This window comes from Cherax quadricarinatus, chromosome 32 (genome assembly GCF_038502225.1).
Source record: "Cherax quadricarinatus isolate ZL_2023a chromosome 32, ASM3850222v1, whole genome shotgun sequence".
NCBI classification, from domain to species: Eukaryota; Metazoa; Arthropoda; class Malacostraca; order Decapoda; family Parastacidae; genus Cherax; species Cherax quadricarinatus.
This window is the reverse complement of record NC_091323.1, coordinates 10,289,215-10,312,822: the sequence shown is the minus strand read 5'-3', so window position 1 is coordinate 10,312,822 and position 23,608 is coordinate 10,289,215. Positions and strand designations below refer to the sequence as shown.

The window sequence follows — 23,608 nt, the reverse complement described above, 5'->3', positions numbered from 1 at the left end:
GTTCGTAGGGTCGAGTCCTGGCTTGCCGCAGTTTGGTAAATTAATTAAAATCACTTGTTTCGTGATTTCATTGCTATATAGACTGCTTGTTGAGGCGGGTATTCAAACAGGAGGAGGCTGCAATTAACCCTTGAGATACCACTGCCACGAGTGTCTTCGGACCAAGGTAAAACACATAGCTTTGTGCTGTGTGCTTGGTTCTTGTAGGATCGGTGGCCGAGTGGTAAAGGTGATGCGTACGTTGTGTTGTCTCACGAGGAGGTACAACGTTCGTAGGGTCGAGTGCGTGCGTTGCGTTGTCTCGCGAGGCGGTACTCATTCTTGAACATTTCTCTACATTCTAAGAAATCATCAGCACAACCACTCAGTAACAACTAAAACCTGCTTAAAAATCGAGTAGAATATATTAAAACTCTTCGGGTATAAATTTTTGCCCATTAAATAAGATGAGTATATAAAAAATTGCAATTATAAGTTGGTTGACATCCTATTGTCGTCGGAGTCAGCCTTGGGCCTGGCTGTAGCATAAGCAGGGAGAGACCATCTCATCCACGGGTGTATCATTGATGGCTCCACGCGACGACCTCCAGATTTACCTGTGGATACGAAGAAAATTGGTGAGTGCCGTCAGTGGGACTATAGATAATATATAATGCGGACGGACAATCCCGCTAACACGTTGTCTTGATAAATAGAAGAAGGATCAAGCCTCTACTAGCCCTCACGCGTTTAGTAATTCATATAAAGTAGTCAAAAGAACATGTTAGGACACACAGGAGCTGTTTGAGGGCTAAAAGTAAACAGTTTTTTATAAAAAGCAGAGCATTAAGGCCGCCCACTAAACTTCATTATCACTTCCTATAAATATAATTTTAATAAACATGTGGAATGGAAGGTAATCAGAATTTAATGTATAAGTAATGTTACGTGTCGGGAGCTCCTCTTTCCTATGTGCGGGTAATTTGTGTAAACATTACATTAATATGCGATTTAATCATTGGTGGTCAAGTGATGATGGGAGAGGTCAGGTATCGATGGAAGCAGCCAAGTTCCAGTGGAAGAGGTCAGGCACGGGGTCGGGGGGAAGGACGAGGTGCTGGTGGGAAAGGTCACATGTCGCTGGCAGAGATCAAGTTCCGGTGGGAGAGATCAGGTGTCGCTGGAAGGGGTCAAGTTCCGGTGGGAGAAGTCAGGTGCCAGTGGGAGAAGCCAGGTAATGGTGGGAGTCAGGTACTGGTGAGAGAGGTCAGGTACCGGTAAGAGAGGTCAGGTACGGGTGAGAGAGGTCTGGTACTAGTAGGAGAGGTCAGGTACTAGTAGGAGAGGTCAGGTACCAGTGAGACATGTCAGGTATTTACCCGTGGAAGAGGTTAGGAACCGGTGGGAAAGGTCAGGGATTAAGACCCTCTTTATATATAAATACTGTTTCTTTAATTTTTCAATTAAAAACTAAATTTCATTATCATATTGACCACTGACCTAAACAACGTGAGAATGTGTATAAAATTTCAACAGTATACTAGATTAGACAAAAACGAACGTTCGGCAAATCGGAGATAATTACAGTCTCTGATTAGTCAACATACATCTAGTTGGAAATACATCTAGTTTTTTCATGCTTTCATGAAAAAAACTAGATGTATTTCAATTGCTGCGCGATCTCAGAGAAGTATCCTTCTATTCTATTACCTTTTTGGAACGTTAGAAGGTATGCCACTGGGAATTTTGGAATTAATCTGGGCCATTCCATGATGCCGAGAATGGATTCAATAACTTTGGTCAAAGGGCATGCGAGCATGCCAAGTGTTCTAAGAATTTTGTCCCCGCTACCCTATACAAGTGTTGAAATTTTGAAGACGATAGGATGAAATATTCTTGAGTTATGAGCAAAATAATATCAGAACCTTAAAGGAAGAAAAAGAGGGGATAAAAATTCAAGCAACCTCTTAAAGGTACCTCTTTGGTAGTTTTGGTACCTTTGGTGGTTAAGAACCCTCTATAAGGTCCCGAAAAAAATATTTAAAAAGTAACCAGTAAAGGTTAGTAAAAATTAGAAATCAATTAGTACATCAGGTAATCCCCCAAAGTTTATTTCATATTGCTGGCGATTGAGGAATAAAGCAAAGGGGAGTTTTGGGTCATGAAGAAATGCTGACTGACCTGTGAGGAAGCTGACGAGGATTCCCACCAGAAGACCCACAACCAACCCCAGAGGACCAAGCTGTGTGTATGAGAGGCCGAAGATTTTTTGCGGGTACTGTAGGTCGGAGACTCTGTAGAAGAAGACAGTTGGTCTGTATTGTGACATCCCAAGAACTGGAAAAGGAAGACATATAAATGTGATGTACTGACACGGTAGAGCGAAGGTTTGTAGTGGGATGCCCTAATGTGGAGAACTGGTTAGATAAGTACAGTTTCCTGCATGAAACAACATATAGCCATCATTACTTATCTGTTAACAGCACGATGGTCAACAGGCTCTCCCTGACCATCCCTTCGGAATGCCGTTCCAGGTTCACTGTGGCTGATGATTAACAATTTTGTTATTTATATAATTTGCCCAAAAAGAGCATATATCTGAGCATTTCAGTATCACCTGAAATGTGTAGTGATACTTTGGGTGAATCACCCACCCATGACGGGATCTATTGGTAATTCTAGCCAAATCTCACCCCTACCTATTAGCTGCAGGTAACATAATTAGTTTTGGGTATGGTTGGACTTACCTGGTATTGTAACTGACCCAATTTCCCCTAGTTTGTGGTAGGGGAAGTATGACCCCGGTATCGATGTCTCGAGTAGGCTGCTACAGATGCGTAGTTATGTCCTCTCTCGTTGATAAGGAGTCAGTTTGGTCAGTTTTTACACGATAGGGTGATATTTTGTCCCTTTGTTCATAACACCTGAATGCATACCGCAACACAAACTTTACACTTATCGGGATTATACCGAAGACAATACACTAGATTTTTTTTAACACTAGGTTTCCTAGTGGAGATTGACAGTATTTCAGAGGTATAGCACAGTCAGTATTTTCTTTGTTCTCAGCGGGGGGTATGTGACGTGTGTTCACGTTCTGATGAGTGAATTCTACCTAGCTTTTCCTCTGCCCAAGAACACACCAATATACCCTCCTCACAAAAGAATTGCTGAGTTCAGCTTTATATTTTGTCTTTGTTATACACTGCAACAGTACTCAAAACAAGAAGGTAGGTTTCTTGTTACCTAGCTACAGACTAGAATTTCTAATAGTCCCAACTTGTAGATAAAGTGGGACAGAGGGTTTACCTTAATTTTCCTGCTATGGAGAAAAAGTAATCACTCTCGGTTAACTGTCACTGTGTAGGTGATCAAGAACTCTAGCAAGGAGAGAAAGGCGTGCCTCGTGACGCCATGGTACAAACATGTGGGTTAATGAAGCTGTTTGCGAGGAAGGAAGAATACACTAGCCCCTTCTGGGAGGACTAAGTCCCTCCGAGGGCTGATGGGGAACTGAGAGGGCTGAGAGATTCCCCCTTTATTGGAGAATTTTCTCCACAGCTAATACAGGAGAGTGAAGGCTTGTAGTGGGACGCTATATAGGTCGCGAAGATATCAAAGTTCCAATATATGAACAATACAGAATTTTTTCAAGTGAAGTGAAATGTAAACAAAATTATCTTTAGTGTGAGTCAATGACCAAAAGCTCCAAGGAATCTTTTTTTCATAATTTACTCTATCTTGAATGTTAAGCTACAATGCTGGCTAGGAAGGAGATGTAAACAAAACCCTCAGATTATTGCATTCTAATGAACATTTAACTGGAGTACATTATAAATCAGTTTTTGTTTCAAAATGTTGCTCTTCAGGAGGACTGATTCTGGTAATTCATGGAATTGAAGTCATCCTGTCTCCATTAAATATAATTACTTCTCATTTTCCCAGTCACTGTACGGCCTCTGCGGGTTTAGCATTTCCTGGTGAATATAATAATAATGATGACGACATTCGCTGCCTGACCACGGTAGAGTGCGATTGTGCTCTGCACCCCTCTGCTGTTTTCAGGCAAGCTACCTTGTACAAACATGGCGCAGAGCGTGAGGCGTCGCATAAGCACCATCGGTATAGAGCTGCTTCGTGGGGAAATTTCACCCACTTCAGCGCAGGTGTTACTCCCGACCATCATTAGGGAGATGTATGGTATCCAGGACGATGAGGTGTATGGTGTTGCCCTGAATGGAGCATATAGGAACTTCGTTAAACTGAATTCCACATCTGTGTACGAGTCATTGGTGCATAGATTTCAAGACATGAGTCTTGATGCTACTCCAGCTGTGAAGGTGCGTTTGATTGACGTACCCCGCCACTTTACGTGGGTCAAGCTCCGTAATGTACCATTCGAGGCAGATGAGGCTGACATACAAAGTGTTTTTGAGGCATGTGGAATCGTACATCTGGCATAGCAAGGCAAGTGGGCAGCAGGTGCTTATATGGGCCGTCTAGAGGGGACATTTACCTTGAAGATGACCCTAAGACATTCCATACCGTCTTATGTTGTACTGGAGGACTTTAGAATGCAGGTTCTTGTATCATACGCTGGAACGAGATGTACATGCAGGTTATGTGGGGCATACGATCATTTGGCGGCTATGTGTGTGAAGCAGCGGCTGGCACATGCACAAACTAGTGAAGCATATGTTACCAGTGTGGACGCTGTTGCTACGAGCCCCATGCACAAGCAAGAGCGTGGGCGATTGTGGAGTGAGGTGGTGGAGCCCCTCGAGAAGCCTGGTGTGTGTGAGGCAAGCTGTGACTTACCAGAAACCGACAGTTTGAAGGAGCCGAGCGCAGAAGTGTGTGTGCAGGAGGAGGTAAAGGTTATTGAGGAAGAGCTTGAGGATGTGTTGAGGACTTTGTCACCACCTGTAGAGGAGGATGTACCCGCACGAGTGCTAGACACTGCTTTGACAGCAAAGGAATGTGCCACACAAACACATAGCATGGAAGGCGAGCGGTGTGGGAGAAACGGCGCCGTGTTTCGTGGGACGAAGCACGGTGGAGGTTGAGGTCCATTGTGTGGCCTCCTTAGACGATAACATGGAGGACGAGGTCATCACGAGGAATAGAGTGGCGGCATCAGACTGATAATGTCCTGACGCCGGCGCAGAGACCTGGGAGGGTGGATGAATTTTGTTGTGGTAGCCAAGACAAGAGGCACCAGAGGAAGAGGGAAGGGAAGGAAAGTGATGTGAAGACTTGTAGAAACCCAGGTGCAGGTGGACCTGGGAAGAATGGAGAAAAGAGGCACGGGTGGAAACTTTAACAGCGGCCTCAGGTGTATGACTGTGAACGTGAATGGACTGTGTAAAGGTGTAAAAAGGGAATGGTTTAGAATGCTTCTGCTCAAATATAGAGTAGATGTAATGTTTCTTCAGGAGCATAATTTCAAGGAGGGGAAAGTGCTAGAAGTGGTAGAGTTTCAGGTGGTGACTGTGCCATCTGTACATCTGAAAGGTGGTGTGGGTATCATGATCTGGAAGATGAGCCCGTTTGTGTTAAGAAGTGAGGGGGAGGGGGGGAGAGTATTGCGTGTGGACAGGTGGTGGATGGGGCAGAGGGTATCCTTTGTAAGTGTATATGCATAAGCAGAAAATGATGTGAAAGTAAAGAGGGATTTTGTATGTGAAGTACTAGTTTTCTTCTTATGTGGTTTACCTGCAGTGGCCATCGTTGGTGGGGACTGGTACTGTGTTATTAGGAGGGCTGACGGGGAACTAAAAGGGGCGGGGCACGTCACGGCGGCCTTACGAGATCTCTTGAGGGATATTCAGTTGCGGGATGCGGTTGGAGGAGGGGCGTGGGAGGTAGAGCACACTTTTGTAAGAAGGGATTACACGGCTAGGTTGGATAGGCTGTATATATCTCAAGGGGTGGGAGTCATTAGAAGGTATCTCTAGGGGATATTGGAAGTTAAATACGAGTGTGTTAGGCAATGAGGAGGGGTTAGAGGGATTTGCAACACTGTGGGAGGGGTTAAGTGGAGAGGTAAATGGGGTGAAGGATGTGGTGATGTGGCGGGATAGTGTGGCTAAAGAATGGATTAAGCAATATTATGTAAGAGAAGGGAAACGCATCAATTCTTTAAAATATGGGCTTGGCAACTATTTGGAGGAAAGGTTACAGAGTTGTTATGCGAGGGGGGCGGTGGCGGGCACTTATCCTATGGATGATATTATGGCAGCTAGGGGAAGGCTGCACGAGGTACAGGATGAGAGGTTCCAAGCGGTGTGGGTAAAGGCAGGGGTGGAAAAGGTGTTATGGGGCGATAGGCCTTCATTGTGCGTATTTCGTAGGCAAAAACAACTACAGCAGGCAACAGCTATTCCATGGTTGGAGGGAGGGAGGGGCAGGTCATACAAGCTATGGAAGGAATGGGGGCGTTTGCAGATAAGTGGTATGAGAAGTACTGGCAATGAGAAAGGGTAGAGGCTGGGGTTTTAGAACAGGTGTGTATGAGTGTGATATGTCAGTTGTGTAACAGTAATAGGGAAGCACTGGGCGGGGAAATAAATGAGGGGGAAATATGGAGGGCTTTAAGTGGAATGCGAAAAGGCAAAGCACCAGGAATTGATGGACTCCAGCAGAATTTTATCAGCAGCATTGGGAGCTAATGAGGGATTTTTTGGTTAGGTTATTAAACTGCATGAAGGAGAGGGGTGAGTTGGGAGAGAAGCAGGCAACTGCTGTTGTAGTCTTGGTACCAAAGGGTAAGGGGCAGCATACACTTCGGGATTACCGAGCGATCTCGTTGTTATGCACGGATTGTAAGTTGTTTGCTAAGATTTTGGGGAATAGGTTTAAGTGCATAGTGGGGTGGGTAGTATCGAAAACTCAGTTTGGTTTACAAGGGAGGTGCATGGTGGAGGAGCATGGATTACTTAGGGATTTCGTGGAGGCAAAAGGGGGGAGGGGGGAGGTTTGGTGGCACTGGATTGGCAAGGGGCATACGATAGAGTGGACCGAGAAGCATTGAGAGCCATCCTCAGGGGACAGGGGTTTGGGGAAGAAATAGTGGGTTGGGTTGAAGCATTCTACCGAGGTGCAATGGCGAGGGTTCAGATTAATGATCGATAGGGTGAGAAGATTGTAATGGGTAGGGGACTTAGGCAGGGATGTCCTATGTCACAATTATTGTTTGTGTGCATACAGGATCCCTTTTATAGAGTGATGGAACAGCGTATGTGTAATGGAGAGGGAGAAGGGAGTGGAGTTGGGACGGTTTGGCCAGTCTTAATAATGTATGTAGATGATACCACTGATCTGATTCGGGAGGGGATGTCAATGGATACATCAGATGGGGTAGTACAAATGTTCACATGGGCAACTGGTATGAAGGTGAATTCAGACAAGTCCATGGTCATGGGGTTAGGGGCGTGAGCAGGAGGGGTTGAGTGGGGTAGTGCAGTCGTGAGGAGGCAGGTGAATTCGTTAAAAATTTGTGGTCTTATCTATGCAGACCATCTGACTGTGGCACACATGGAAAACTCGATTAGGATGGTAGACAGGATTCAGGGATGCTTGGGTGCAATGCGACCTTATCATTTGACCCTTGTGCAGCATGCCATTGTTATTAATGTCTTATTGTATAGCAAAATATGGCACATGGAAGCCGTGTTCCCATTAACTGGGCTGGCAATAATGAACATACTTAGGAAGGTTTTTAAATTCTTGTGGGGTTCGAGCTGTGATTGGCTTAAAAGGGATATGGTAATGTTACCTGTGCACCAGGGGGGGTTGGGATTGCTGGACTTAAAGTGGAGGGTCAAATGTGTCTTTATTAAAAGGGAGGTGATGAGGGAAGGTGTGGGTGGGGGGAGGTTTGGCCAGGATCCATAACAGATTGAAATGGATATATACAGAAGTTGAGTTGTGTGAATGTGAAACTGTTTTGAGGGCTATGGCGTGGGATCGAGAGCGGGGGAAGGTCAAAATAGGTAGGTTGTGTAGATTGTTAGCAGGGAGGGTTGTAGTGCCTGTAGAGGGAATTTTCCCCATGTATGCATGGAGAAGTATATGGAATAGGTTGAGTAGGATGAGGTTGCAACCTCATGGTTGTGACGCAATGTATCGTTTTCTACATGGCATTTTACCATCGGGTGTGGTTCTATGGGATAGACGAGTGGTTAAAGGGGGGGTGTGCGGGATATGTGGTGGGGAGGAGTCGGCGTTTCATGTAGTATATTTTTGTGAAAGGCCGAGGAGTGTCAAGGGGTGGTTGAATAGGGTGATATATGGGATAGGGGGTCAAGGAATTTCTGTATTGAGAGCATTAAGTCTCGATGTGGGGGGGTGGGATGCGAGTGTCATCAGAGCTGTGGGGTACATTATAGTAGATTATATATATATAGCGTGGGGATTGTGGGGAAAACAGGTTAGTGAGGTCAAGAGAAGGGTGTTAGCAGTAATGTTCTATAAAACAGTATGTAGAAATAGGGAAATTTATGGGAGGTGGGAGAGGGATTTTTCAGAGGGATATAGGCAACTTACATTACAGGTTTTATTAGACTTGTAATGTACGAGGGAGGGGAGGGTACGAATGGAGAGTGTTGCTGGGGGTAGGGAAGTCATGGGTGGAAACAGGGTCGCCTTCCTGGTTATGGATGAAAACAAAAGTTTGTGTGTGTGTTGGATGAGTGAAGCATGAGTGAATAGTGTATGGACCAAGGGCGCAAGCACCTATGGAGATGGCCAGTTTCTTATGTGTCACGGACTATACACCATTCATGTAGTCCTCATGTTCCTTCAAGGAAGTAGTGAATGATGGGTAAGGTATAAATGGGAGGGGGGGGGGGTCTTTTCCTCTATCACTGTGCAGAGTGATGAGTAGAGCAGTATATTGTGTTGGAAGTGATGGACAGTTGCTTGTCCAGTGTGGTTGTACTGTCTAATGTGTAGATAATAAGCATATTATTGTATGTAGAAAGATGAGACCGCAGACAAGTTGGATACGGACCTGTACAATGAGAATTACTCACTTACTCCTGATATGTTAAGGCGGATTTATCAACTGTGATGGCTTATTCAAATTCGATTTATTATTATGTTCTTATCTATGTACATAGCAGTCTTAAGTCATATGATGTGAGTTGTGTTTAGGCACATTTGTCTCTCGACCTCCGGGGAGAGAGGATGCACACCTAGTAGCTACACCTGCCCTCTGGTGACGTTTTGCAACTGGAAGACAAGATGGCGGTTCGAGTGGGCCAGAGGATCAACGCTGTTTGTACTGATCTGGTATGTGGCACGCTCAGCGGCAATACAATGAATACCTTGCTACCTGCCATCATCAGAGACGTCTATGGTGTCCCCAACGCTGAAGTATATGGTGCTGCTTTGAACAGGATGTCCAGAGTATTCGTGAAAATGAATTCTGCTGGCTTTTACGACAGGGTCGTTGACGAGTACCAGGAGAGGAAGATGACTGTGAACTCGACGGTGGACGTCGTCTTGCGCGACATATCTAAATACTATATGTGGGTGAAGGTGAGGCAAGCCACAGTGGCATAGAGGGAAGCCGCCATTCTTATAACTTTCAGGTGTGTCACCCTGAATGTGAATGGTCTCAAGTCTGAGATCAAAACTATGTGGTTGGTATGGTTTTTACGTAGATTTCAGGTGTGCACATGTTTCTTACAGGAACACAATCATAAGATTGGTAGTGAGTTGTTGTTGAATGGGTATAAGTTGTATGTTAGTTGTTCTCAGCAGTTGAAAGGGGGGGTGGCGATAGCAATAAAGGAGACCAGCCCCTTGCGTGTCACGAGTTGGGAGGAGGCAGGGGGAAGAGTTGTGAGGGTAGATGGTGTATGGGGTGATAGAAGGGCATGTTTCATAGGAGTGTATGTGCCGGCATCGAGCAATACACGGGTAAAGGCGGATTTTGTGAGGGAAGACTTATTGTATCATCTGCGTGGATTGCCTGCCATCACGATCATTGGTGGGGATTGGAATTGTGTAATACAGGGTTGGGATGTTGAACCGAGGGGGGCGGGTTGTGTTTTGCATGTTCTGAGGGATGTGTTGAGGGACGGGTGTCATAGATGTTGCAGGGGAGGGAGGTTATATGGTGGAGCACACGTTCGTTAGTAGAGGGTATGTGGCAAGACTAGACAGAATTTACGTCATGCAGGGATTGGAGGTGGGGAGGGTGCAGACATTTGATGTAGGTTTCTCGGATCATAGGGCGGTGATAGTAGATCTGTCGTGGGAGGGTGTTGTGCATATTTACCCTGGCCATTCGAAGTTGAATGTGTGGCTGCTCGGGGGTAGGGTGGGGGAACGGGTTTTGAGGAGTGGTGGAATGGGTTTTGGGGTGCTAGGGATCGAGCTATGGAGCTTATATACTGGTGGGAGTTGCGGGCGAAAACTGGGATTGCGGATTTTTATAGGGTCAAGAGATGTGAGGAAGCAAGATGGAGATATGGATTGCAGAATTATTTGGAGGGACAGTTGCAGGCATGTTACAGGAGGGGAGGAGGGGGGGGGAAGATATCGCACTGCTTCAAGGTAGGATTGAAGAGATTCATAACGAACGTTTTGATGCATCACATTTTCGAGGGTTGGACGATGCGTTGTGGGGATATAAACCGACTGGGTATGTTTTGTGTAAGTTTAGGGAATGTAGGAGAGTGACTGCGTTAATACAGTTAGTGACTAGTGCAGGGGTGGGGGATTACCCGGAAGGTGCGGTCCTCATCTCCTTGGAGAGTATGAGCATTTATGCTGATGAATGGTTCAGGGGAAAATGAAGAGAGTGTGTGAGGCGGGGCACCTGGCAGGAGTCTTGAGGAGGGGGGTTCATAATGCTATATGAGAAAAGGATAGGGTGGGGTTGGAGGCTGATATTAGTGAGGCTGAGGTGGTGGATGCTGTCTTCGGCATGAGCACGGGTAAGGCGCCAGGGATTGACAGTTTGCCTATAGATTTTTATAGGGCTCATTGGGGGTGCATGAGGCATTGTTTTGTTGGGGCTTTGAACATGCTAGGTGGGCAGAGAATGGATGAGTCACAATGTACGGGCATAGTAGTATTAGTACCGAAGAAGGGAGGGGCACAGGTGCTGAGTGCTTTCTGGGCAAATTTCTTAATGTGCGCAGACTATAAGGTGTTCACAAAGATTCTAGGAAATAGAATGAAGGCGGTTCTGGGATCGCTTTTACACTGCGGTCAGTCTGGAATTCCAGGGAGGAGTATGCGGGAAGGACACGGGCGCATAAGGGATTTCTTAGAGTTCTGTGGAGGGGGGGCTCAAGGGGTGGATTGGGAGAATGCCTATGATTGTGTGGGCAGGGTGTTTTTGAGTGAGAGCTTGAGTGGTTTGGGTTTTGGAGCCAGAGTGGTAGGGTGGGTGGATGCACTGTATGCGGGGGCGAATATGAGGGTGTAGGTGAACGGTCGGTTGGGTTGTAAAATTCGTATGGGGAGGGGTTTGCGGCAGGGTTGCCCGCTTTCACAGCTGTTATTTGCTTGTGTACAGAATCCATTTTATGAGCTTGTAGACCAAGAGTTATGTGGGGATGGGGCTGAGGGGAATGAAGGGGGGTTGTGGGTTACGTTGATGATACGACGATCTTACTTAGTGGAAAGGAGGATTTTTCAAGGGTGGGTAGAGTCATCGAAAAGTTTGGGGCCGCAACAGGAATGAGGGTAAACAAAAGCAAGTCGATGTTATTAGAGATGGGCACTTGGGTTGGCAGGAGATTGGGTCAGGGATTTGGATGGAATGTTGTGGAACAGATCAAGATTTGTGGGATTTGGTACACAGCAGATAGGCAGGAGAGTAGAAAAGTTAATTCAGAGGTGGTTAGGGAGAGGGCGGTGGGTAGGCTACGTGGCCTGCAGGCCAGGGATGTTATGTTGCACCAAAGGGCAGTGGTTGTGAATTCGTTGGTATACAGTAAGGTTTGGGGGCAGCGGCAGTATATCCCTTGAGGAATTGTGATGTAATAGACATCCAGAGGAGGGTGTTAAGGTATATATGGGATTATGGGAGGGCGTGGTTGGGACATGACGTAGTAATGTCTGGGGTGCGTCAGGGAGGGATTGGGTTTGTTGGCATTGGGGCCCAGGGTGAGGGCAATATATGTCAAGATGCGATACCTCAGAGGGGGGAGGGGTCGGGGGTCGGTATGTGGGAAAGGTGATGAGGGACGTTCATTGTTGGTGGAGTGGGAGGGACCTGGAGGTGTGTGAGGATATGTTGAGGTATATGTTAAGGGTTCGAGATGTGCGAATAGGGAGGCTGGTGGGTGTTGAGTATCGTCGGGAGATCCTGCAAGGGGTGGCTGTCTTCCCCACATATGAATAGGGTGTAATATGGGGGGAATTTCGAAAGCTAAGAATTCCTGCAAGGGTGAGAGAAATGGTGTACAGATTCCTCATGGGAACATTGGCGTCAAAAGAGGTGTTGAGGCAGATGGGATATGTGAGTGATGCTTCATGTGCGCATTGTAGTTACGTGGAAAATGCCTTCCATGTGGTGTATTTTTGTCCTTTTTTGGAAAATGTACGGGTGTGGTTGAGGGGTGTTTTGGGATTACTGGGGGAGAGGGGGGAAGTCCTCAGGGCTTTACTTTTAGACGTGGGAGGAGTGTCTCGTGAGGTAGCGAGAGCGTTAAGGTATGCAATGGTGGATTTTTTGTATGTTTCTTGGGGAATGAGGGAGGTGGGCGGTAATGTCAGAATCAAGGCTTTAGCGGCGAGTTTTTATAGGTCGGTGGGTAGGAACAGGAGCTTATATGGGGGTCAGTGGGCTACTTTTTCCGGAGGGTTATCGGGGTTTGACGGGGTTTGACGGTGGCACGACTGCTACGGTTGGTGCCGGGGAAGGACGGCAAGGGGTTGGCTCCCGGAGGTGAGTGATGAGTACTTGGGGATGAATGTAGTAAGGAAGTGCGGTGATGGTGGCTGCTCCATTGGTGTATGTGAGATAACTTTTGTTTTAGTGTTCTTTGTGTGAGGTTGGAATGCGTCAGAAGAGTGTGCATCAATTTCCAGGATGAGGAAGATGCCAGATGTCCTCGAGACTAGTATACTGGCGGAAGAGATGGACGCTTGTATTCCTTTATAGTTCACAGGTGGTTTAAGTTTTCGCCTGTTTTAGTTTTACCTTGTCTGGTAATTGATACATGTCTTAACGAGCATTCATTCATAGAGTGGGAAGTGTGCCTCTAGTTTCTTCGCTGTTCATGTTTGGTTCAAGAATGTATGTGCTTATAGTGTGGTGGCACTGTATATGGTTTGGGGTATGGGTGGAGAAGAATAGAAGAATAGACGTTGTATCCTCAGGCACAGGAACCCAAGGTATTGGGTATTATATACCATTCTTGCACAACTTGTCAGACTGCAACATCATGGAATCTTGATTCTGAGGATATGTACATAACCTTCACGACTACGACAACTACTACTACAATTAACCCATCTCTTTGGGAAGGACCTACTTCCACTGGGGAATCCCGCCTACCAGTGACTATGCCCTAGTCTGCTACACATGACGTTACGATAAAAGCGCCAGGCTCCTTGCTTCTGCTTCAGAATCTCCACGACTACGGTGCTCTTCGCACCTACTCCTAGGTTGAGGGACTGATTACCTCATCTTCTGTATATAGTCCTACTGTCTTCAATCTATGTCCTAGAATCTGTATTGATAAAGCCACTGGATGGCGATATGTCTACAATAAAGATACCCAGATGTTGCACATGTGTCTTAATTTCAGCTATTTTTTTGTTAAGGTAATTTCAGGTGTAGGTTGTCGTCTGTTTAGTTCTAGTAATTTTTTTTATCTTATATGTTGCTTACTTTTTCTTGTTAAGTCATTATGTATAACAATATGCATAATATATACTGTGTTTTTAAATAAAAATATAAAAAAATGAGAATTACTCTCTTACGCCTGATATGTTAAGGCGGATTTATCAACTGTGATGACTTATTAAAATTAGATTTATTATTATGTTCTTATCTATGTACATAGCAGTCTTAAGTCATATAATGTGAGTTGCGTTTAGGTGTAGTTGCCACAAAGTTGTTTTAGTTTATCTGTGTTAGGGAAGTATGTAGAATTTTTTGTCCTGTAGCCGCTACATGGCTGGAGTTTTATACTTTATACCTTTGTATTCTGTGATTTTTTCATAACATAAAGTTCTTATTTATATACTTTGTTGAATGAATAGGGTTTACATGCTAAGATAATTGCACATAAGTTGCCTTTGGGAGTTGTTGACATTCATTGTTGCAACCTTAGAAATATTAATCACTTGAAGTGTATTTTCTTTCACCGGGTTGAGGTGTCATTGTGTTAAATAAAGACATGTATCCCATTGTTAATAGTGTTATTAATATTTTTTGTGTCTTTGTTGTTACTGTATCACTCATGATAGTATAATTACTATGTTTCCTTTAATGTCAAGTTAAGATGCAATCAGGTTGGTGATGGTTATATTATTTTGCGGGTAGGGGGGGGGGGCGAAATTGTGACAAAAGTTTAAGACTTTAAAGGTAATATCATTTTGGTATAACACTGGATGCAGTATGGTGTGTGGAGTGACAGGGTGTCAGAACACTTTTGTCTCGTGCAGTCATTTTTGTGTAAGGGTAAATTGGGGATTTTTGATTTAACTCATTTTGTGTATCTTTTTAATATAGTTTCCACCTTGTATTGTAATGTTTTAAATAAAATATATATATATATATATATATATATATATATATATATATATATATATATATATATATATATATATAAAATAATAATGATGACAATTGTTAGTCATAACCCATTACCAAGTGATGTATTGTGATAGTAGTTTAAAAAATTTTTTAAAGCTTTAGGCTCGATTCATATTTTTATACACAGCAATATATTTCTCCTTTCAAAGTACTATTTCAAGTACAACACGGAAATAGCATACAACAGTCCCAGGGGACATATTTAGCATGTCTGTCTCACTATTAGCAGACGGAGGTTCGAGCCTAAATGTTAACCATTACGCACCTGACATATATCATACGATGTATTGTTTATTTTTTTATGTTGAGTATTAACTAGTATAAAGTCTCAGTCATGTGATCAGAAGCTCCTTTGACTGGGTTATCACATGACAGACTCGTTTGAAGGGTAACTCATATAACTGTAGGATGAAACGCCATGAGTCCTACCTGACTGGGTGGGTGTCTGAAGGAGGAGGTATTGTGAGGTTGGCAGGGCAGGCGTCTGTAGAGGTGGGCAGCATTTCTGCTGTGATGCCCAGGATTGTACCACCGAAGCTGAAGCCAAGTGTCACAGCCGTGCCCACGACCAGCGCTGAGCACGCCCCCTGGTCACACGTCATTAAATAGACATAATACATACCGAGGGGTGCATGTCTTCATGTATATACACTGAGAATATAATCTAATCCCGTTGTAAAAGATTGAAACATTCTTGATAGGTTACATGCAACCTTAATGAAGAATAAAAAGGCACAATAAAATGAATGGAGCAATACACAAATAATATCCCGCACATAGGAGAATGAAATTTACGACGACGTTTCGGTCCGACTTGGACCATTGTCTAATCACACAATTAGTAAGTTTATTCAGGTATACACAAATACAGTTACACAGATTATCATACATAGCAGCATATGTGTACAATACCTAGGATAACCCAAAAAAAGTCAGACTGACATATTTCTATTGAGGTCCTTTTACCTTATTATAATATAAAGGAAATAATATCTTATTATGATGATGTAAAGAAGATAATATCTAATTATTATTCTATAAAGGAGATATTATCTTATTATCATACTATTCAGACTATCTACTACACGAGGGTCATTAGACTATCTGCTACACCTGGGTCATTAAGAGTATCTGCAATACGAGGGTCATTACCAGGAATAAGATAAAATTACACATGTGTTAGCTAAAAAAATATGAAAAATCATTCCCCACCCTTTCTGTAGTTATATTCATCAGGCACCTTTTGGTTCTCTTCATGAACTGGTTCATGGAATAGAATGCAGGCATTCTATTCCATTCCTTAATTGCTGTACAATAAAAGGTGTTTGAAGTCTGGCCACTGACTGCGGGTGCTACAAAGTTGTACTCTCTTCCCCTAGTACTGTGATTGCTTTGGTTCCCAACCTTGACAAAATTGGCAGCAAGATATTCTGGACACTGTTTATGAGCAATTTTATAAACTTGATTTAGCTTCAGTTGTTTTGCTCTGTCTTCAACATTCAACATATCCAATTATTGTAATTCATCCTGGCCTACATGCTCTCTTAGACCCAGGTCTAGGATGAATCTTACCATTTTGTTCTGGGTGATTTGCAGTCTATCTTTCATTTTTTTTTGTCAAGGCAGAGTACCGTGAACAGCAAGCGTAGTCCATATGGCATTGTTTAAGGCTAGACATAGGGTTCTGCGAGCCTCAGTAGGTAGGCATTGTGCTTGTCTATAGAGGAATTTCAGTCTGTCATTCGCTTTCTTTACTACACTGCTCCCTATCAATTCTTCTGACACGCATGGGTCAAAGAGGATTCCCAGATATCTTACTGAGGAAACTGAAGTGGTGGTCTCCCCATTACACTGGACATTAAAATTATTTACCCTTTTCAGTTTATGTTTCGTGCCAAAGAGAATGGCTTCAGTTTTCCCGAGGTGTAATGATAGATAGTTTGTTGTCTACTAACCATTTGCTGCAGGACTCCAGTTCCAGCGTTAATACATTAGCTATATTTTGTGGGTCTTTACCTGACACTAGCAGAGCACTGTCATCTGCATACAGTAGGAGTTTGCACTTGACACTGATAGGCATGTCATTGACATATCATAAGAATAATAAGGGACCCAGAATACTACCTTGGGGAACTCCATATGCTATCGGCAGGGGTTCTGATACCGTTTTGTTGATTTTGACAATTTGTCTCCTGTTGCTAAGGTAGGACTAAACCAGTCTTCAGAACTTATACCGATAGCTTGAAGTTTCTTACCTAATATATTGTGGTTGACCATATCGAAGGCTTTTTGCAGGTCTAAGGTTACCATACCTATGAGGTACCCCATTGACATTTCAGTTCTCATGCAATCCATCAGATTAATTAGGGAGGTGTCTCTTCAGTAAGATCTTAAAAACCCTGAGTGATAGCTATGGAGAATGTTGTTGTCATTAAGGTACTTAACTACTTGACAGTAAACCGCTCTCTAGAATTTTGGATATTACACTGAGTATACTAATATACCTATAGTTGCTTACATCAGACCTACTATTTTTCTTGAAGAGAGGAGTAACTCTGGTCTACTTGAACCCATCCGGTACGGTATTAGCGATGGACAAATTTATTATGTGAGCTATAGAGATTGACAATTCAGAAGCACCATCTTTTAGGAACTTAGGCGGGATGTTATCCGGGCCAGTGCTCTTAGTTGTGTTTAACCTGCTTAGTTCTTTTTGAATAAAGTCATGAGATACACTTACTAGTTGACAACTGTTTGGGGTTACCCCTGTATTGGTATAGTATGTTTGAAACTTATCAGAGTCTGTGTTAAAGGTATTTGATGCTGCTGGTAGTTTACTTACTAGTGTTGATGCGACAGATGTGTAGTAGGAATTAAAATAATTTGCCACTTTAGTTGTTTGGTGGCATACCTCAATATCGATAGTGAGTACTATGTTAAACCTATCTACTGGTTTATGGCTATACCCCAACTGTTTTAGTTGTTGCCAGAACTTTTCTGGGGTTATCTTTATACTCTTCAATTTTTGAGCAATAGTGCTTTGCCTTTGCTCCTTTTATAAGTCACTGTACTCTGTTCTTCACCCTTTGTAATTCATTTAGTGCTGCAATATCCTGTTTGTTTTAAATCTTTTTAGCAGCTGGTCTCTGAATTTCATATTATCTAATATCTCAGTTTTTAAGTGACTCAAGAAATCGTAATGGATCGTAAGATTGGATAAATCTAATTGTGGCTAGCTGGTCTAGTGGCTAACGCGACGGGCTGGAGTTTTGAGACTCTATGATCGCGGGTTCAATCCCGGCCGGGGGTATGGTTTATCTCAGTTTTTTTTTTTTTTTATTTTATTTAAAACTCAGGTACAAAATAGATATGGGTGCATAAAATAATATGTCAACGAGATACCAGGCACTAACTAGGTTATTATTATATAATAAATAATAAATTCAAAACACAAGAAAATATAAACACTATACAAATAAACAATGTGACAAAAACAAGCACACAGAATTACACACATACACAAGCAATCACGTGTTATACAACGTGATACTTCATCTGGCATATAACTAGGCGTGGCTTCCGCCTGCCAACACACAACGTATCCAAGACTTAATCTAAGAACTCAGGTGCCTTAATTAAAGAGCACAACAATACGTTAATTTGGGCGACTACCACGGGGTTATTATCATTGACTAAGGATAGGCATTACAGTTCAAAGGTGGAACAGGATGACGCTACAATTCACAACAATGAAAATATCTAATATAACAAAACGAAACTACACTGTGATATTTGACATCTCAATAAACACAAATGTAAGCAGCTAAAGTGAACTTATACACTGACGAGATGCAAACATTGAAAAATACTGCTTCCACATATAGTTCAAGCTCCATCACAGCTTACAGAAAAACAAATACTTGCATAGATACATATACTATTGAAAAGCACACGAACACGGCATAAAGTATAAACGGAAATAAGAAAACGTTCAACTGTGCTAGGAAGCACACCATATACAAAATGTACACCAATGACTTGTAATTGAGGCATAAATGACGAGAAACATTCCTAAAAGTTGTATATGCAAAGCACGTAAGATATATCGTCATCACCGTTACATAGGAGACACATAAACTCGGAGAACACAAAACATTCACGCACTTGACAAACACAATTAGACACAGCTGACCAGCCCGTTAGATTACCCACTGAACACTCACAACTGTCTCAAATCTCGTAACTCCAAGGCTTTATATTCAGGCGGGAAGTCTCTCTCCCATCTCCCCTCATATACCAACCTATTTCGACATTTTGTCCTATAAATCGTCCCCGCTAAAACTCTAATTCTACTGTTACCATCAACGTGCCTCATAGCCCATGACACGAAAATATAATCGGCCACAACGTACGACACCACACGTTGTACAAGCAAGTCAACCCCACCTACATCAAAGCTCAACGCCCGGAGTACCGACAAACCTCCCCCCCCCTGTCAAACGCAAAACCCTACTGAACCACTCTCGTACCATACCTAAAGTCTCACAGAAATACACAACGTGAAAAGCAGATTCCTCCATCCCGCACGCCGGACAACCCCAGTCTTCCTCCAAACGCCTATTATACAACACCACCCCGGACGGCAAGATTCCATGTAAAAATTTAAAAACCACTTCCCGTACTTGAGCAGGCAGACGCAACTGTTGAACTCGCCTCCATATGTTACCCCACGCATACATGGGATACATTCCTTCAACTCGCACCACGACTACCTCCCTACCCGCCCTTTCTAAGGTACATAATTTTACACAGCGCATGTCCCTCATGTTCAATAATATGTGAAGCATCGCATCGCACCAAATTAAATTCCTCCCTCTCCACCACCTGCGCAGGTCGTGATACAATTCACTTAACCCACCATGCATCCCACCCAGTCGGAGAAAACGACGCTTCACGTAACATGCCATGACACGAGCCTCTAGAGGAATGAGACCCAACCCTCCCTGATGCATTGGTGTCTCCACCACCGCTCTTGTGAGCCAATCGCATCCTGAACCCCACAAAAATCGATAAACTCTATGCAAAAGACGTTTGACGTCCCCCTGCAACAGAGGATACAGTGCAGGAACGTGCCATACTTTGCTATAAAGCAGGACATTAATGACCACCGCCCTCTGATGCAGGGTTAAATGTCGCGGCCGTAAACTATTTAACCTCCCCAAGACACTATGTACAACCCTCCCCGAATTGCACGCCCTCATCTGATCGACCTCGCGCATATAATGAATACCACATATAGTGATACGATCAACCACAGTCCACCCCTCTGCATCCACCCCATCCCCCACCCACTCCCCCAACTCCATAATCTTCGATTTTTCTCTATTAACACACATCCCCGTAGCCTTGCCAAATATGTCAACAAGTCTCCCAACAAAACCCAATTGCTCCCGTGAACGTAATAACACAGTAGTATCATCTACATAACCCACAAGGGTCGGTCGACCATTACTCGGACCCCACGATGTCTCTATTCCCAGCCCACAAACAGCCCAGTAAAAAGGGTCCTGCATACATGCAAAAAACATTTGAGACATGGGGCATCCCTGACGAATGCCCCTGCTCAAGTGTACAAAAACACCTAACTTGCATTAATTTGTACTTTAAAACCCGCTCCATTGTACAACGAACGGGCCCACATGATGACCTCATTTCCAAAACCCTGCCATCTCATAAATTTCCACAGAACCTCCCTTTCCACACTACCAAAAGCGGCTCGCCAGTCTAAAGCCAAAACACCACCCCCACCCCTCACCCCGCATTCCTCAACAAACTCCCTGATATTCCCATGACCATCATACATTGACCTACCTGGCACACCAAACTGACTCTTATGGATTACGTTATCAAACACTTTCTTAATTCTATTCATCAATATTTTCGCATATATTTTATAGTCGCTACACATCAACGATATGGGACGGTAGTCCTTAATCGCTAACGGCACATCACATTTCCTAACTAAGACCAACACTGCCGTACGCTGAGACAGACCTAACACCCCCCCCCCCTCCTTCATCGCATTGAGTAAACGAACCATAAAAGTCCGTATTACCTCCCAATGTTTGATATAAAATTCACAAGGGATGCCATCAATGCCTGGAGCCTTCCCCTTACTCATTCCTTGTAGTGCCTCCCACACCTCTGCCTCAGATATAGGCCCACCCATGAGAAGGCGATCATAATCATTTAACTCGCATCGTACTCCTCTCCCCAAATCCTGTATCGCATGCTCACTCACGTCTTTATTTTGCATCTGGAGCTTACTCCAAGTATCGACATAAAAACTTATCCCCTCAGTTGTTGTTAAGACCTGTCCCTCACTATACCTGTCAATTTCATCCTGCACCACTATCCTCACAATTTCAGTCGCTTTTCGCCTTTGTGTCTGACATCGTAAGACACAAGCAGACGGCTTGTCACCCCACAAAGCCTCCTCCACCCCACTCGAAATGCGCGCCCCATCGAAAACCTTATTTTTCAATACTGGGATTTGTTCTTTAATAGCATCGATCTCATCCACTGGGTAAACCCCAGATGCCTCTCCCTGCACATAACATTGTCGTAGATGACCCTCCAGGTACCTCTGAAAACCATAATCCAAGCAAGTGGCCTCCTTACACCGATGCACATAAAAATTCTTAATTCGAGGCTTCACAACCTCATCCCACTGTCATACTAAATCCCACCCCTCCCAGGAGTCTACTCCCATAGACGCCCAGAAGTCCGCGAATAGTTCCCTATCATCCGCACTTTGTAGCATCTGCGTATTCAGTTTCCAGTATCCCTTAAAACGATGTGGGAGACCTCCCCAGTCGAGCTCTACAAAAACTCCCCGGTGGTCGGAGAAAAAGACATTCAATACACGCATATTGATTACGACCACCCGCTGAGACACATACACCCTATCTAAACATGCCGCATAGCCCCTACGCACAAAAGTATGCTCAATCCCCAAGTCACGTCCTCCGCGTACATCTACCAACCCCAACCCAGACAACAAGTCACCCAAAACAAGCGAACAGAAACCCGCCCCCCTTGGTTCAACATCTTTACGGCGCACCACACAGTTCCAGTCACCACCGATCACTGTAATTTCTGGCAGGGACCTCAAATAATATACCAAGACATCTCTAACAAAAGTATTTTTATTATTAACATCATGTTCAGCCGGCCCATATACCCCTACAAAACCAACTCTTCTACTACCCCAATCCCCCACGACTCGCACCACGCGACCCTCCCCCCCTTCCTCCCAATGTCTCAACACAAGCGGGCTGGTCGCTTTTATCAACACAGCCACTCCACCTTTCAGACGTCTGGAGTGAGTCACATAAATGTCATAACCATCCATCTCAAACAAACTTCCTACCTTATGGTTATGTTCTTGCAAAAAACACACATCCACTGCAAAACGATTCAACCACTCACGCACCTGCACACACTTTCTGACAGATTTCAAACCATTAACATTAATAGTTACACACCTAACTGTGTTAAAGGTGGCTTTCCTCTAGGGGCTACCACTCCCTTTTTCTCTTTGCACCGGCAAGCACCCAAGGCACTTCCCGCACCTTTGGCAATCCCCGTGATATTACCTGCTGTCCTGGACTCGCGCGACCTCCCCCCACCCGTGATTTCCGACCACGTCTTCTTCCCTGAACGTTGTCCAGGGGTCAAGACATCATCGGAGTCGGACGGGGTAGCCGCACGCTTCCTAGAAACAGCATCTTCAGACATGTCAGTATTTGGAGTGTTCTCCTTGTGAATTTCTGCCTCAACAGTATGAACTCTCGAACTCTCCAAATCTCTCACTTTAGCTATCTGATCAGCATCATCTGCACATAATCTCCCATCATCAGAACACGGCACAGAATCAGACTCATGCGATGCTAATAGGTCACTTAACGCAGATACAATTTCGGCCTCCATATCACCTGCCTCACTTGCTAGAGGGATTTCACTATTCACATGTTCCACCTCGTCAAGGGAGGCATTCCCAGGTAGAGTCACACAAGATGACTCTAGTAGCATGGCCCGATCAACCTCAGCACTCCATGATGTCAGACGCGGCGAGTTCTCGACAACCTCCTCTTCCAGAGCCTGACGGGGTACCTCACCGTCAGGACGATGACCACGCCCCGATGGTGGCTGGCGCTGAACACACTGAGCCGCTATGTGATCCAAAGCGCAGCAGAGGCGGCAAGTTCTTCTCTGTCCAGGATACATAACGTACACCTGGGAACGAAAATCCTCCAGTTGTACGTACGAAGGAATCGGCTGACGCAGGGATATTTTTAACGTAAATGACCCATCCTGAAGACCAGCATAGTGGCCGTCAGACCACCTACCCATGGTGACCAGGTGGATCTTCCCATAACGTTCAAAAACGTCACGTATATCAACTTCATTGGCCTCAAATTGCACGTTTCGCACACGTACCCACGTATAGTATCGTGAAACGTCATGCAACTGGACAGAAACTGCTGGGGTGACTTGCTTACTTATATCCTGGTACTGGGTCACAATCTTCTCGTAAATCTGAGTGTCACAAAACTTGACGAAGATCCGTGAAGTTCCATTCAAGGCGACGCCACACAAGGATTCACGTTGAATGCCATATGTATCACGAATGATTGCTGGCATTAACACATTTACTGATTCGCTGGTGATAGAGCCCTGCGTTAGTTGAATACAAACAGTATTAACACGTCGGCGAAACGCAGTCGCCATTGTTGTTGATGTTGTAAAAACTCCTCCACCAGGTGTCGGGACTGA

General features: G+C 44.3%; 1 protein-coding gene across 1 annotated transcript in view; it reads right to left on the bottom strand.

Moving 5' to 3' along the window:
* Positions 1-241: 241 nt before the first annotated feature.
* Positions 242-23,608, bottom strand: part of LOC138853504 (sodium-dependent multivitamin transporter-like) — an 80,890-nt gene continuing 57,523 nt past the window's right edge. Inside the window, exons 7-9 of the mRNA XM_070090455.1 lie at positions 15,200-15,357; positions 2,161-2,273; positions 242-596 (exon numbers count right to left, since the gene is read on the bottom strand). Coding sequence (XP_069946556.1) covers positions 469-596; positions 2,161-2,273; positions 15,200-15,357 — 399 coding nt within the window. The 3' untranslated portion in view covers positions 242-468. The remainder of the gene's footprint in view (positions 597-2,160; positions 2,274-15,199; positions 15,358-23,608) is intronic.